Source organism: Tamandua tetradactyla, chromosome 18 (genome assembly GCF_023851605.1).
Source record: "Tamandua tetradactyla isolate mTamTet1 chromosome 18, mTamTet1.pri, whole genome shotgun sequence".
NCBI lineage: Eukaryota > Metazoa > Chordata > Mammalia > Pilosa > Myrmecophagidae > Tamandua > Tamandua tetradactyla.
The window spans coordinates 62935774-62951228 of record NC_135344.1 but is presented as its reverse complement, the minus strand read 5'-3'; the positions used below and the strand labels follow the sequence as shown (position 1 = coordinate 62951228).

General features: G+C 34.9%; 1 protein-coding gene across 2 annotated transcripts in view; it reads right to left on the bottom strand.

Moving 5' to 3' along the window:
• ROCK1 (Rho associated coiled-coil containing protein kinase 1) overlaps positions 1–15455 on the bottom strand; it is a 188905-nt gene that overhangs the window by 81580 nt on the left and 91870 nt on the right. The window contains exons 11-12 of one of the 2 annotated variants that reach the window (XM_077135842.1): positions 12446–12506; positions 212–297 (exon numbers count right to left, since the gene is read on the bottom strand). In XM_077135842.1, coding sequence (XP_076991957.1) covers positions 212–297; positions 12446–12506 — 147 coding nt within the window. Of the gene's footprint in view, positions 1–211; positions 301–12445; positions 12507–15455 lie in introns of both variants that reach the window. The other variant, XM_077135841.1, reaches the window with a different exon arrangement.

The following is a 15455-nucleotide window of genomic DNA, read 5'->3' as shown; positions in this document are numbered from 1 at the left end:
AATTCTAGTCAAGACATTTTCTAACAGTACCAACCTCTACATTCCTACCTCATTACAGTCTACTTTCGAATGTTTATAGAGTACAAGCTTTAAAACAAGAAATTGTTGGACAAATTTTAATCTGAAAAATATATATTATAGTCTCACCTGTACTTGTTTCAAGAAATTGTTAGACAAATTTTAATGTGAAAAATATGTATTATAGTCTCACCTGCATTTCTGTTCCATTTCATCTTTTAATTGCATTTCATTATGTAGCTGTTCTTCCAGTTTGTAGATTGTTTTTTGCAAACTTTCCTGCTTTAAATAAAAATAAAAAAACTAATTCTACCAAAAATGTTCATAAACAATGCAAAAAGAGCAAGTTTATATTACCATTTGTACCTGTCTGGGGATAATTACCTGGCTTAATCCTAATCGTAACCCATTTTTCTATTATCTGAAAAATTTTGTTATTCATTTAAAGAGCATTTCTCAACACCTGTATGTTAAGCCCTGTGCTAGGTATTAGTAATAAATAAATTTAAAAGTTTTGGAACTCTACAGTGAACCCTATTGTAAACAATGGACTAAAATTAACAGCACAATTATAAAAATGTTCTTCATGAATCATAACACATGTACCACACTAATGCTAGGTGTTAATAGGATGGTATATTGAAAAAATATATACACCCTAATGTAAACTATGGAGTATAGTCGAAAGTACCACTATAGTACTCTTTCATTATTTGTAACAAAGGTACCACACTGATGCCAAGTGCTAATAATGGGATAGGGGTGGTATGTGGGAATACTGTAATTTTTATATGATTTTTCTGTAAACCTATAACTTCTCTAATTTCAAAAAGAAAAGGAAAGGGAAAAGAAAAAGGAAAAGGAAAAAGATTTGGCTTTGGTCAACAAAGACAGTGGCAGAAGACACTGCTGGGAGTCATGACTGGACAGAATCTTTGAACAACCAGTAACAACTTGACAGTCATATTCTCAAAACTTCAGAAAACCAGTTAAAGGGTTACAGTAACCAGACAAGTATTGAATCAAAAAAACGCAGCATTAAAAATTATAGAAGTTCATGGTACTTTCGTTGATCCCCAGTGTAGTGTGCAGCTGGCCTGTGCTCCTTCCTATTGTGAGTTCCTAGCCTTGTTCTGGAGAGGGCAGAGTAAATAAACCCCATGTGCATAACAGGGTTCCTGTGTGTTCAGTGTCAATCTATTGGTAGCAGCCTGAAAGTCTGAACCAGGACATTCTTCTCTGGCTTACCCTCTCAGAATTTACCCTGCAGGCAGAAGTAGTTTGAATAGCTAAAGTAGTATAAGAAACACTAAGCTGAAGTGCCCTGGGGAAAACATTACCAACATGAAACATACAACAGAACCTAAACAGGGAGAAAGTCTATTTCACAGGGAGTACAGGGGACATTTAGATTCCTGTAAATGGGGAAATTCCTAAGGACAGATGGGAGCCCAAAATCAGAACAAGATATAGGCTCAGGAAACATATAGAGGGCCCTGTACTTCACTTTCACCTCCAGCTGATCTTGATGGGAGGGCCAAAGTCTGAAAGAGAGTACCAGCCAACACAGTCAATTTTCAAACACTGTAAAAGGTGCTTTTTTTGCACTGACTTGTCTGTTTTTTAGTTCCTGGCACTCAAGGAAATATGTGCTAAATCTCTATTTACACACAAACTTAAGTAACAGACAGCTCAGGGACTGTCCCAAAGTTTAATGTCCCAGAGTTAACACATTAAAATAGTAAAATGCACCCTCTGTAATAAAAAGTTACAAGACAAAGAAACAGTATATTGCGACCCATCAGGGAAAAGATTAAAATCCAGAAACATTCAACAAAAAAGACCAGACTTTGGAAATACTGAGCAAAAATCTTTTAAAATGCCTAGACACATAAAACATGTGAAAAAAACCCAACAGATATCAGGAAAACAATGAATGAACAATATGAGAATTTCAATAAAGAAACAAAAATTTTTAAATGAAGCCAAACAGAAATACTAGCGTTGAAGACCAAAACAGTTGAAACGAAAAAGTCCCTAGAAGGTTTCAACAACAAAGTGGAGCTGGCAGGAAAAAAAAAAATCAGTGATCTACAGGAAAAGATATGGAACAGAAAGAAAAAAAATGAATAAAAAAAATACACACAGCCTAAGAGAACTGTGGAGCACCATGAAACATATCAAGGTGAGCATTATGGAAGTCCCTGAAAGAGAAGAAAGAAGGGGACAGAAGGAATATTCAAAGAAATAATGGCAGACAACTTTTCAAATTCAATAAAAGACTTGAAAATACACATTCAAGAGGTCCAAAAAAACTCCAAACAGGATTACCTCTAAGAGAATTATGTACTTAGTAGTCAAAGGACAAAGACAAAGAGAGGGTTTTGTAAGCCATAAGGTTAAAGCAACATGTTATAAAAAAGAGAGTCCCCAATAAGATTAAGCGCCAGTTTCTCCTCAGAAATCAGAAAGACAAGAAGGCAATGGGACAAAATGAAAGAAAACGCTGAAAGAAAACATCTGCCGACCCAAAATCCTGTTTCACAAGCACAACAAAAAGGTGGTAGATGGAGGGGTGTAAAGAGTATTTGTGTGTGTTACCAAAGTTAAGTTGGCATGACATCAAACACGATTGTTAAGGATTTAGAATGTTAAGGTTAAGCCCTATGTTAACTCTCCCCCACCAAAACATCTATAAGGAAATGGGCAGTGACTCAAAAGGGTAAGCTACAAAAAACAAACAAATAAATATGAAAATAGCTATTAAGAAAAGAACCGAGGTGCACAGGTGGTTCAGTAGTAGAATGTTCACCTTCCATGTGGGAGACCTATACCATGCACTGCCCCCACAAAAAAAAAAAAAAAAGAAAAGAATTGAGGGGCAAAAAAGTATGAGACGTATAAGACCAAATAGCAAAAAGGTGGAACAGAGGTCTGCATTATCAGTAGATTATCAGTAGTTACTTTAAATATAAATGGCTTGAAAATTCCAGGTAAAAGACAGAGATTGGCAGAATGGATAAAAACGCAAGACCCAATTGTATGCAGCTTATAGGAGACTCATCTTACATTCAAAGATACAAGTAGGATGAAAGTGAAAGGATGGGAAAAAATAAAGAGAATATAAATAGTACCTAAAAAAGAGCTGGGGTAGCAATACTAATATCAGATAAAACAGACTTTAAGTCAAAAACTGTTACAAGGATAAAAAAATGTTGCTATACAGTGATAAAGGAGCAATTCGCCAAGACATAACACAGGAGATCCCAATATACCACTCTCAATAATGGATAGAACATTGTGCTGGTTTGAATCTGCTGTGTACTCCAGAAAACCCTATATACTTTTAATCCAATCTTGTGGTGGTACATCTATTGTTAGATGAGACCTTTTAATTAAGCTGTTTCCATGTAAATGTGACTCCACCCATTCAAGGAGGGTCTTAATCAGCTTGCTGGAGTCCTTTAAGGGAGGGACATTTTTCAAAAGCGCTCAGAGCTGAGAGAAACTAAGAGAGAAAGAAAACACCCACAGGGACATTGTGGAGGAAAGGGCCAACAGATGTCACCATATGGCTTCCCATATGACAGAAGAACCCTGGATGCCAGTAGCCTTTTCTCTGAGAAGGTATCTTCTTGTTGATGCCTTAATTTGGACATTTTCACACCCTTAGAATTTTAACTTGTAATTTAATAAACCCCTTTGTAAAAGTTAATCCATTTCTGGCTTTTGCATTCTGGCAGCTTTAGCAAACCAAAACATCTAGACAGACAATCAGTAAGAAAACAGAAAATATGAATGATGCTATAAACCAACAAGACCTAACAGACACATATAGAACGCTTAATCCAACAGCAGAAGAACACACATTCTTCTCTAGTACACTGGGTTCATTCTCTAGTATAGACCATATGTTACATCACAAACGAGTCTGAATAAATTAAAAAATATTGAAACCATACAATGCATACTCTCCAAACAAAATGGAATGGAGATTGAATCAGTAATCAATAATCTCTCAAGAATTAAGAAAGCCTTCTTGACCATAAGGGAAAAGAGAGACATGAGACAAAATAAAGTTTCAGTGGCTGAGAGATTTCAATCAGAGTCAAGAGGTTGTCCTGGAGGTTATTCTTATGTAGTTTACAAACATCCCTTTTTAGTTTAATGTATATTAACTAAGAAGTACCAGAGAGAAGTACCTTGGAACTGGTTAAACTGTATTCCAGTTGACTTGATTCTTGAAGAAGACTGTATAACTATATGGCTTTTACAATGTGACTAAATGATTCTGAAATGGTGTGTCTGATGCTTCCTTTATCCAAAGTTTGGACAGATGAGTAAAAAAATTAGGACAAAAATAAATAAATCAATAGGGAAGGGGATAAGGGGTTAAAAAAAATTGGGTAGATTACAATACTAGTAATGAGAGGGAGGGGTAAAGGATATAGAATATATATATATATATATATATATACTTCTTTTTTCCTATTATTTCTCTTTCTGGAATGATGTAAGTGATCTAAAAATGATTATGACAATGAATACACAACTATGTAATGATACTGTGAGCCACTGATCGTACACTTTGGATGGATTGTAGGGTATGTGAAGATAGCACAATAAAATATATTATATATATATATATATTTATATATATATTAAAAAAAAAACTCCCAACAAAGTGAGGTCTAAAACTAGATGGCTTTACTGGTTAATTTTTCATACATTCCATAAAGAATGAACACCAATACTGTTCAAATTCTTTCCAAAAATTGAACGGGGAATATTTCCTAACTCATTCTATGAGGCCAGTATCATCTTAGTACAAAAGCCAGATAAAGATAGCAAGAAAAAACTACAGACGAATATCCCATATCAATATAGTTGCAAAAATCCTCAACAAAATAGCCAAATGAATTCAATGGCACTCATGACCCAGTGGATATACCCCAGGCATGCCAGAAGGGTTCAACTCAAGAAAATCAGTTAATGTAATAGACCACATTAACAAATGAAGGGGCAAAAACCACATGATCATCTCTACTGACTCAGAAAAAGGTATTTGACAAAATTCAGAATTCTTTCTTGAAAAAAGCACTTTGAAAAGTGGGAACAGAAGGAAACGTCCTCACACTGATAAAGGGCATATATGAAAAACCCAGAGCCAACATCCTACTTAGTGGTGAAAACTGAAAGTTTTCCTTCTAAGGACAGAAACAAAACAAGGATGTCCACTCTCATCACTGTTATTCAACATTGTACTGGAAGTTCTAGCTGAGGTAATTAGGAAAGAAACAGAAATAAAAAGCATCCAAATTGGAAAGGAAGAAGTAAATTTTTCCTATTTGTAGGTGACATGACCCTATAGTAAAGAACATCTTGAAAAATCTACAACAAAGCTCCTAGAACTAATAAATGAGTTCATCAAAGATGTCAGTTACAAGATAAACACTACAAATCAGTAGTGTTTCCATATTTTAGTAATGAACAATTGGAAGAAGAAATCAAGAAAAAAAAACTCTATTTACAATGGGAACAAAAAAAAAATCAAATATCTAGAAATAAATCAAACCAAGGATGTAAAGGAATTATACACAGAAAACTACAAAACACTGTTAAAAAGAAATCAGAGAAGACCTAAATAAAAGGAAGGACATTCTGAGTTCATGGATTAGAAAACGAAATATTGTTAAATTGTCAATTCCACCTAAAGCAATTTAAAGATTCAATATAATCCCAATAAATTCCAAAAGTCTTCTTTGTAGAAATGGAAAAGCCAATCATCATATTTACATGTAAGGATAAGGGAACTTAAATAGCCTAAACCATCTCAACAAAAAAAGAAAGAAGTTGGAAGTCTCACACTTGTCAATCTTAAAACTTATTACAAAGCTGCTGCAATCAAAACTGCATGGAACTGGCAGAAAAACAATTACAGACCAATGGAATCAAATTGAGAATTTAGAAATAAACCCTGACACTTATGGCCAACTGATTTATGCAAAGTCTACTTAACAGGAAAAAAGAGTCTTGGTGCTGGGAAAACTGAATATCAATATGCAAAAGAATGCGATGGATCCCCTACCTCACCTTGAATAGACATTTCTCCAAGGAAGATATACAAAAGGCCAACAAACAAGAGAAAAGATGCACAACATCATTAGTTATTAGGAAAATGCAAATAAAACCACAACAAGATAGCATTTCACAACCCCTAGAACAGCTATTATTAAAAAAAAAAGGAATACAACAAGTTTTGGAGAGGATGCAGAGAGTTAAGAACTGTGGAAAACAGCTTTGTGGTTCTTCAGAAAGTTTAACACAGAATTACCACTTAAACTGGTATGCTGCTTTGAATCTTTTATGTACCCCAAGAAAAGCCACGTTTTAATCATGATCCAATCTTGTGAGGGCAGCCATTTCTTTTAATCCTGATTCAATACTGTAGGACAGAAATTTTGATTAGATAGCTCCATAGAGATGTGGCACATCCAATTGTGGGTCTTCATTATTTTACTAGAGTCCTTTAAAAGGGTAAACATTGTAGAGAAACTTCAAAGAAGATGCAGATGCTTGGAGAAGTTACTTCAGAGACATATGCTTGGAGATACCTGGAGTGCCTGCAGAGAAGATGCCCAGGCATGGGCAGATGGAACCAGTAGTCACCATGTGCCTTTCCATGAGATGAACAAGCCCAAACCCAGAGTTGTGCCCCATAGGAAATGAGTGAAGGCTGACCAATGCTTGAGGAAACTACTAGCATCAGAAGCTGGAAGCAACAAACTGGGAATAAGGACCAGAACTTGCCAGCCATGTGCCTTCCGAGCTGACACGGGTGCTTCAGATGGCATCAGCCCTTCTTGAGTGAAGGTAACCTCTTGTTGGTGCCTTAATTTGGGCTTTTTCTCAGTCTTAGAACTGTAAACTTGTAAATTATTAAATTTCCTTTTTAAAGGCTGTTCCATTTCTGGTATATTGCATTCTGGCAGCTTCACAAACTATATACCTGGTAATCTCACTCTAGGTAAATATTCAAAAGAATTGAAAGCAGGGACTCAAACACATATTGACACACTGGTGTTCTCAGTGGGATTACTCACAATTGCCAAAAAAGATGAAAACAATTGAACTATCCATCAACAGATGAATGGATAAACAAAATGTGGTATATATATGCATATAATATATATTATTTGGTTGTAAAAAGGAGTAAAATTCTGATACATGCAGTAATATGAACCTTGAAGACACCAAACTGAGTGAAATAAGCCAGACAAAAAGGACAAATATTGCGTGATCTCACTGATCACACAGTTAGAATAAGCATATTCATAATCTGAAACCAAAAACAGGTTACCAGGAGCCAGGACAGGGATAGGGAATGTTAAGCTAAAGCTTAAATCATACGCAATTTCTATTTTAGGTGATGGAAAGGTTTTGATAGTGGGGAGTGCTGAGGTAACACAACATTGTCAAATGTAATCAACACCAATGAATTCTACGTTTGAACACGGTTAAAAGTCAAATTTTAGATTGTATATATTTTACTAGAATAAACATTTTTTTTTTAAACCATAGGACTGCAAAACTCAGTGACTCCTAAGATAAATTACAGACTGGTTACTAGTATCACATAATAATATTGTTTCATCAAAGGTACCACACTAATGCAAAGTTATTTATGATTGGAAAAACTGTGAGTACAAGGGGGATATATGGAGCTGTGTATATCTGCATGTTTTTTCTATAAATTTAACAACTTCTCTTTGATAAAAAGAGAAACAAAAAAGATCTGGTCTCTGTTTCATGAAGTCAAAATTTAAATAGTGGAGTTAGGAGAGTGGAAAGAGAAAAGGACTGCAATGATCCAATATATATATATGTCGGTGCCTTAGTTTTATATATCTATGTTTTATAACATATAACATGACATATATATGTTACAAAACAATGAGGTAACTGGGAATAAAATTATATATAAGGTGTTCTGAAAGAGAGAATAGGTCACTTCTAATTCTGTCAGGAATATGTAATGTTTGAAATGAAATCTAAAAGATAAGAGAAATTTACCAAGCAGAGAAGGTGGTAGGAAGGTACTGCACCCAAAATGAACAATGAGCCTAAAAGTAAAGAGGCAGAGGAAAATATCTTGGGAAATGGGAAGAAATCATTTATAGGTAGAGAACAGAATATAACAGGGAAAAACAATTCATATCAAATCTGAAAAGGTGAGTAGGAGCAAGATCCTTGTATGCAAATTTAGGAATGGGGATTTAATCTGTAGGAGCTTTAAATAGGGAAATGACATAATGTTGGCATTTCAGAAACACCACTGCAATAAAAATCAGATGACTGAATTAGAAGGCAGAGAAATTTCAGACAGAGAAACCAGTTAAAAGATCACTGAAACAGTTCAGGAAAGAGAGAATGTGGATCTGATAAAAGACAGTAGTTGTAGGAATAAGCTGAAGAAGAAGGTGGATATATATATATGTCAACTGAAGGCAGAATTTTTGACTTAGTAACTGACTAAAAATAAGAAAAAAACATACTACCATTACAAAAAGATAGGTAATATAAAAAGAAAAACTGCTGCAGTGGGGATGGTGAGAGAAGAACTATGAGTTTAATTTTGGCCTAGATTGAGATGCTTCAGAGATAATGAGAAAGAGAAGTCAGGTAGACAGGGAGAGAAACTGGTCTGGAGCTCAGAGGAGCAAAGCACACATACAAGAGATTACCAACAGAAAATCAGGAGAGCCAAGGTCAGAACCTGGGGAAACATTTCATATTTAATGAGCAGAAAAAGAAGATCCTGAAAAGATCACTGAAAATAAAATTTAAAGAGGGAGGAGGAAGTAAAAGCAACATGAAAGGGTTATAAAAGTTTGAAGTTCCAAGGAAGGGATAAGTCAGTGTAAAATACACCAAAACAAAATAAGATATGGACTGAAAATTATTCATTGTATCTTACAGTTGAAAAATTGTTCATTAGCATCTCTGCCAGTTAGCTTTTAAGGAAGAGTTGAAAATTAAATTAGTTGATTTACATACTTATTTCTAGATTAATAGAAATAGCAGGCACTAAACGTTTTCTTTCTGTGGTCTTACCAGAGCAAAAGATAAAAATAAGGTAGGAGCTATGGACAGATTTATTGCAATAACTACTGGGCTGGTTTGAAAGGATGTATGTACCCTAGAAAAGACATGTTTTAATCAAAAGCCCATTTCACAAAGGCAGAATAATCCCTATTCAACACTGCATGTCTGAAACTGTAATTAGATCATCTCCTTGGAGGTGTGATTTAATCAAGAGTGTTTGTTAAGCTGGATTAGGTGACGACATGTCTCCACTCATTTGGGTGGGTCTTGATAAGTTTCTAGAGTCCTATAAAAGAGGAAAACTTTTGGAGAATGAGAGAGTCAGAGAAAGCAGAGCAGAACGACATAGCCACGAGAAGCAGAGTCCGCCAGCCAGCAACGTTTGGAGATGAAGAAGGAAAATGCCTCCCCAGGAGAAGAAGCTAGTAGATGACGCCGTGTTCACCATGTACCTTTACAGATGAGAGAGAGACTGTGACTGTGTTCTCCATGTGCCCTTTCATTTGAGAGAGAGACTCTGAACTTCAACGGCCTTCTTGAACCAAGGTATCTTTTCCTGGATGCCTTAGATTGGACGTATCTATAGACTTGTTTTAATTGGGACATTTTCTTGGCCTTAGAACTGTAAACTAGCAATTTATTAAATTCCCCTTTTAAAAAGCCATTCTGTTCCTGGTATATTGCATTCCAGCAACTAGCAAACTACAACAACTACTAAACAAGATCAGCCCAAAGAAAACATGATTCTTTTGAATCCTAATTAATCTCTAATCTTACAGACAAATAATACAGGTCACACTGAGATGTGGGTTTCAGCAGCTCCTTGAAGAGTAAATTTATGAAGGTATAAAGTAAAATTATAACAACTTTAAAAAAGTGGTTACTAGCTCTTCCCCTGACTAAAAATATGTAGGTTAAACATGACAAGTAAACTCACTGCCCTCCCCCTCTCTACGTGGGACATGACTCCCAGGGGTGTAAACCTTTCTGGCAACGTGGGACAGAAATCCTAGAATGAGCTGGGACTCAGTATCAAGGAACCGAGAAAATCTTCTAGACCAAAAAGGGGAAGAGAGAAATGAGACAAAATAAAGTGTCAATGGCTGAGAGATTTCAACAGTTGAGAGGTTATCCTGGAGGTTATTCTTACGCATTATATATATATATCACCTTTTTAGTTAAGGTATATTGGAGAGGCTGGAGCAAAGTGCCTGAAAATATAGAGCCGTGTTCCAGTAGCCATGTTTCTTGAAGATGATTGTATATTGATATAGCTTTCGCAATGTGACTGATTGTGAAAACCTTGAGTCTGATGCACCTTTTATCTACGGGATGGACAGATGAGTAAAACATAGGGATTAAAAATAAATAAATAATAGGGGGAACAAATGTTAAAATAAATTTAGTAGATTGAAATGCTAGTGATCAATGAAAGGGAGTGATAAGGGGTATAGAAAAAAATAGGGAAAATAAAGGCTAAAATATATTGGGTAGATGGAAATACTAGCAAGCAATAAGAAGGAGGGGTAAGGGGTATAGTATGTATGAGTTGTTTTTCTTTTAATTTTTTTTTTGAATTGATGTAAATGTTCTAAGAAATTATCATGGTGATGAGTATATAACTATGTGATGATACTGTGAGCTACTGATTATACACCAAGAATGGAATGATCATATGGTAAGAATGTTCGTTTTTATATGTTGTTATGCTTTAAAAAAAATTTAAAAATTAAAAAAAAAGTAGGCTATATAGTACACCAAGGATTCAAACAACATTCTAAGGATATCCAGATAACTACTCCTGATATTTTTCAGAAAACACCTGAAAAAGGACCTTCTCAAGAGTAAGACTTATTTTTTAACCTCTGTCTCATGAACATGAACTGTATGAACAGTAGAAATGAATCAAATGTGTAATATTTACTTTCTATAGTAAATTTGCTTTACAGAGGATGTGCTGGTTTGAAACGATTATGTAGAAAAGACATGTTTTAATCCTGATCCATTTTGTGGAAGCAGCTGTTTCTTTTAATCTCTATTCAGCACTACAGGTTGGAATCTTGATTAGATTATTTTCCCAGAGATGTGGCACGCCCAATTGTGGGTATTAACATTTGATTAGAGGGAGATGTGACTCTACCCAATCCAGGTGGATTTTGATTAGTTTACTCAAATCCCTTAAAAGAGGAAAACATTTTGGAAAAAACTTGAGAGCCATGAGAAGCAGAGAGCCCATGTAACCAGAGACCTTTGTAGATGAAGAAGGAACACACCCCCAGGGGAACTTCACGAAAAAAGAAGCCAGGAGAGAAAGCTAGCAGACGTTGCCATGTTCGCCATGTGCCCTTTCCAGTTGAGAGAGAAACTCGACTTTATCAGTCTTTCTTGAGTAAAGGTAACCTCTTGTTGGTGCCTTAATTTGGACATTTTTATAGATTTGTTTTAATTTGGACATTTTCATGGTCTTAGAATTGTAAACTTGCAATTTAATAAATCCCCCCTTTTTAAAGTTGTTCTGTTTCTGGTATACTGCATTCTGGCAGCTAGCAAACTAGAATAGAGTACAAAATAGATGATTCTGACTATATTCTTTATTCTCCATTTCTCCCCTCTTCCTTCCAGCCTTGAGGATCCTTTCTCTTTTACTTGATATCTATAGACTGCATTGTTCCAGATACTTTGCCCTATGATTTTAAGGGTGGTTTCAGCCCATGGGAGACAGCAACAGGAAATCAGAAGGTGGGAGAAATGAGGTATTTATTTTCCCAACATCTTACTGTGGCTTAACTGGTTCTGGCAGTGTCTGTGTTCTATTATCACAGCTTCTATTCCATTACTCCAGGCCTTCACTGACCTGTGGTGACAGGTCCTTATTCTTTTAGCTGAGGGGCAATGGCTTTCCATTATTGTTAATCCCTGGGTATTTTGGCCCCTTTGTTGGTACCCTCTATCCTGCTCTATCCTAGCCCTATTAAGAGCCCCTTCATTAAACTCTCATCAGTTAAGCCTTTGAATGTGCCATCTGCTTTCCTGCAAACACCTTTCCTGATACAATGATTCATCACATATCCCTAATTTTAAACACTAAACAGACCATTGCTGTCAATTTGCATATGAAGATTATTGTGTTCACATATATTATATCATCTGATATTCAGGTAAGAAATCAAACTAGAGAGGACAGAATAGGTAAAAAGTGCCATAAAAATTTAGTTCACTAATTACACATTCATAAGAAACACATAAATTTACTTCATTATCACAGATACAAATGCATTACCGACAAATTAAAAAAAAAAAACACAATAAGAAGTATACATACCAAGCTTTTATCCACACTGGAGCTGGTTCTGTTATCATTAGGATTTGGTGATGATAGGTATCTGGGAGAAAAAAAAAGTTTTAAAAGAAAAATACAAAACAAAACAAAGAAACCACATTAACGGTCAATGGCAAACAATAACAAATACTACTTGCCTATTTTATGTTCATTTTATTTTGGTTTTGTTTTTAAAAAATTAAGCACAGGTCCATCATTCTTTAGAAATACAAACATAAAAATGATACGTAAATTGGGTGTTAAATAAAATCCTCAGTTGGTTCTAAAACAGTACCCTTCAGTCATACTTACTATTCCTTCTGCAAAATATTAATTCACAACAATTAGGATAAATAAAAACCATAAATAGCCTCAAGTTAGTTCAGGTCAGGTTTCCCACCATGAAAGCAGGTTATGGAAGATTTTACCACCAAACAAATTACTAAATGTTTTCAGTTTTCAGAATTTGGGGGTTTAGAAATTAGAGATAAGGAATTGTTGATTTTTATAGACATGTGCACAGACAGTCCTCCCATTCCCTCAGAAATGTCCTTCAGCAAAGCGCGATACTGACTTTCTGGGTCAAAAAGTTAAGAGTTTTTGCCTAAGTGGGTGAAACAACAGAATCAAAGTTCTGGTTATGTCCTGTTAATCCTTTAGCATTCCAAACCTTGCAGAGTCCTTTAAATTCAGTATGAAGTTAAAATTATGTATAAATGTAAGGAATTATGGAGCTTTAAAGGTTGTTAAATGTTTTAGGAGATTATCAAACAGTTCTAAATAAGAGTATGTAAATAAAATAATTTCTAGGCTATCAAAAGGTTATATAAAGGTAGGATGCTGCTGCTACCATCACTGCTACAACCACCACTATTACTAAGTCTGTCATTACCACCATTAACCGCCATACCACCCTGGCAAACCAATTGAGCTCTTGCAAAAAGAAATTAGCTACAGTATATCTCACAGCTATTATGGGACAGCTGTTAACACACTAAATCTTAGCTAACAGTGAATAATAGGAGATAATTGTGATGAATTAGTTCATGTGTCAACTTGGCTAGGTTATGGTATCCAGTTGTTTGATCAAGTAAGCACTGGCCTGACTGTTACTGTGAGGGCATTTTGTGGATTTAAATCATTAGTCAACTGACCGTATCTATGGCTAGTTACATTTATACACAACAAAGGAGACTGCTTTCAACAATGAGAAAAGTCACATCCAATTAACTGAATATCTTAAAGGGAGAATTGATAATTTCAGCACTCAGAAGAGAGAATTTCTATTTCTACTTCAACCAATCAGCTTTTCCTGGGGAATTCACTGAAACCTTCACCTGAGTTCCAAACATGTAGCCTATTCTACAGAATTTGGACTTGCCAATCTCCATAATCATATGAGCCAATTCCTATAATAACTTTCATCACATATACACAGAAACATATATCACCTGTCAGTACAACTTCTCTGGACAGCCTGACTAACATAATATCAAGGATCCTTTAAATACCATTAAACTTATATAATGTGCTCTATCCAAAACAGCTAGAAATACATGACTACCTATATTTTCCTTGGAAAATTATTCAGATCAACCTGAAATTTAAATAATCAGAAGACATTAACAGGAACTATGCAGCAGATACGTAGAAAAAAGGTTCCAAGCAACAAATGACAAATTCATGATGTTGCATATAATTGAATTCCACTGTATTAAGTATTCCATAAATTCAGAGTAAGATTTTTGCATTAGGTAATGTAAATAAAAGCATATAGCAGTATCAGTGGAATCTGAATTAGATAGTAGATATCCTCTATATGCTATAAAACTGGAGTTGATGTTTACCCTTCTACAAAATTAATAAGATTCTCTGAATGAAGGAGGAGAAATATAAGGATATCATTTATACATATATATTAAATTCTTTCTCTTCTTGTCTTTTTTTTTTCTTTCAAGGTACTTTTACATGTTACGTTGTTGCTTCTATAAAGACTTGGGCAGTGCGATGGTGGCGCAGTGGCAGAGTTCTCGCCTGCCGCACCAGAGACCCGGGTTTGCTTCCCGGTGCCTGGCCATGTAAAAAAATAAAAGAGCATCTACTCTTTATGAAAGGGGAATTAATATATTAGTAGTGTAGCTAAACATTTATGGCTATTAAAAAACTCATGTTTAATTAAGCTATACTTTAGCAATAAAAATCTCTGTCATTGGTAAATGAGAATTTTTTTTATTTCAGAAGAATTTTAGAAATTTTCAATTTCATACAAGTTTACACAAAAGTATACTTATATACTATAATAAGGCTGAGCATAGTGCCAAGTGTTTACTTAACTTTTTTTTTCAAAAAGGACTTGAGAACTAAAAGAAAAAAAGGACTTGAGGACTGATATCATACACAGATTTTCTGATTTCTTCTTTATATTAAGAGCAACCACACCTTCACCCATTCACTCAACAGGGTGAATTTTTGAACAGTATTATATTACTCAATAAGGTGGTGATACTTAAAACAAACAATAATTTCTACCTTGAAGAAACTTAGAAATTAGTATGGGACATGTAAGGCAGGAATACAAGGAAAGGGCATAAAACATAATTAAGCACAAGACAGTGTAGTACAAATAATATAAAGAGAGATGCTTATTTAATTCAAGATTACTTTTTTGCATAGAAATAGGTAAAACAAGCCAATAGTTGCTGGACTGTACTACAAAAAACCCAAAACAATGGGGAATATTTATGTCAACAACCTGTCACATCTTAAATGTGCCAGAAACCAAGCCGAAGAATGATAAAAATACAAAAATGAAATGATGCTTCAGCAAAAACTATCCTGAAGCATCTACATGTGTATATGAGTGTCAGTATTTCAATATTAAATAGGTACAATATTAGATTCATGGGGTCTTAGAAAAATAGAGGGCCAGAACATTAGGTATTTCCAGTTGTCAAAAATCAAGCGCTACCTACCTAGTTGGTGATGCAACACAAAGTATTCAGTATTGTTTTAG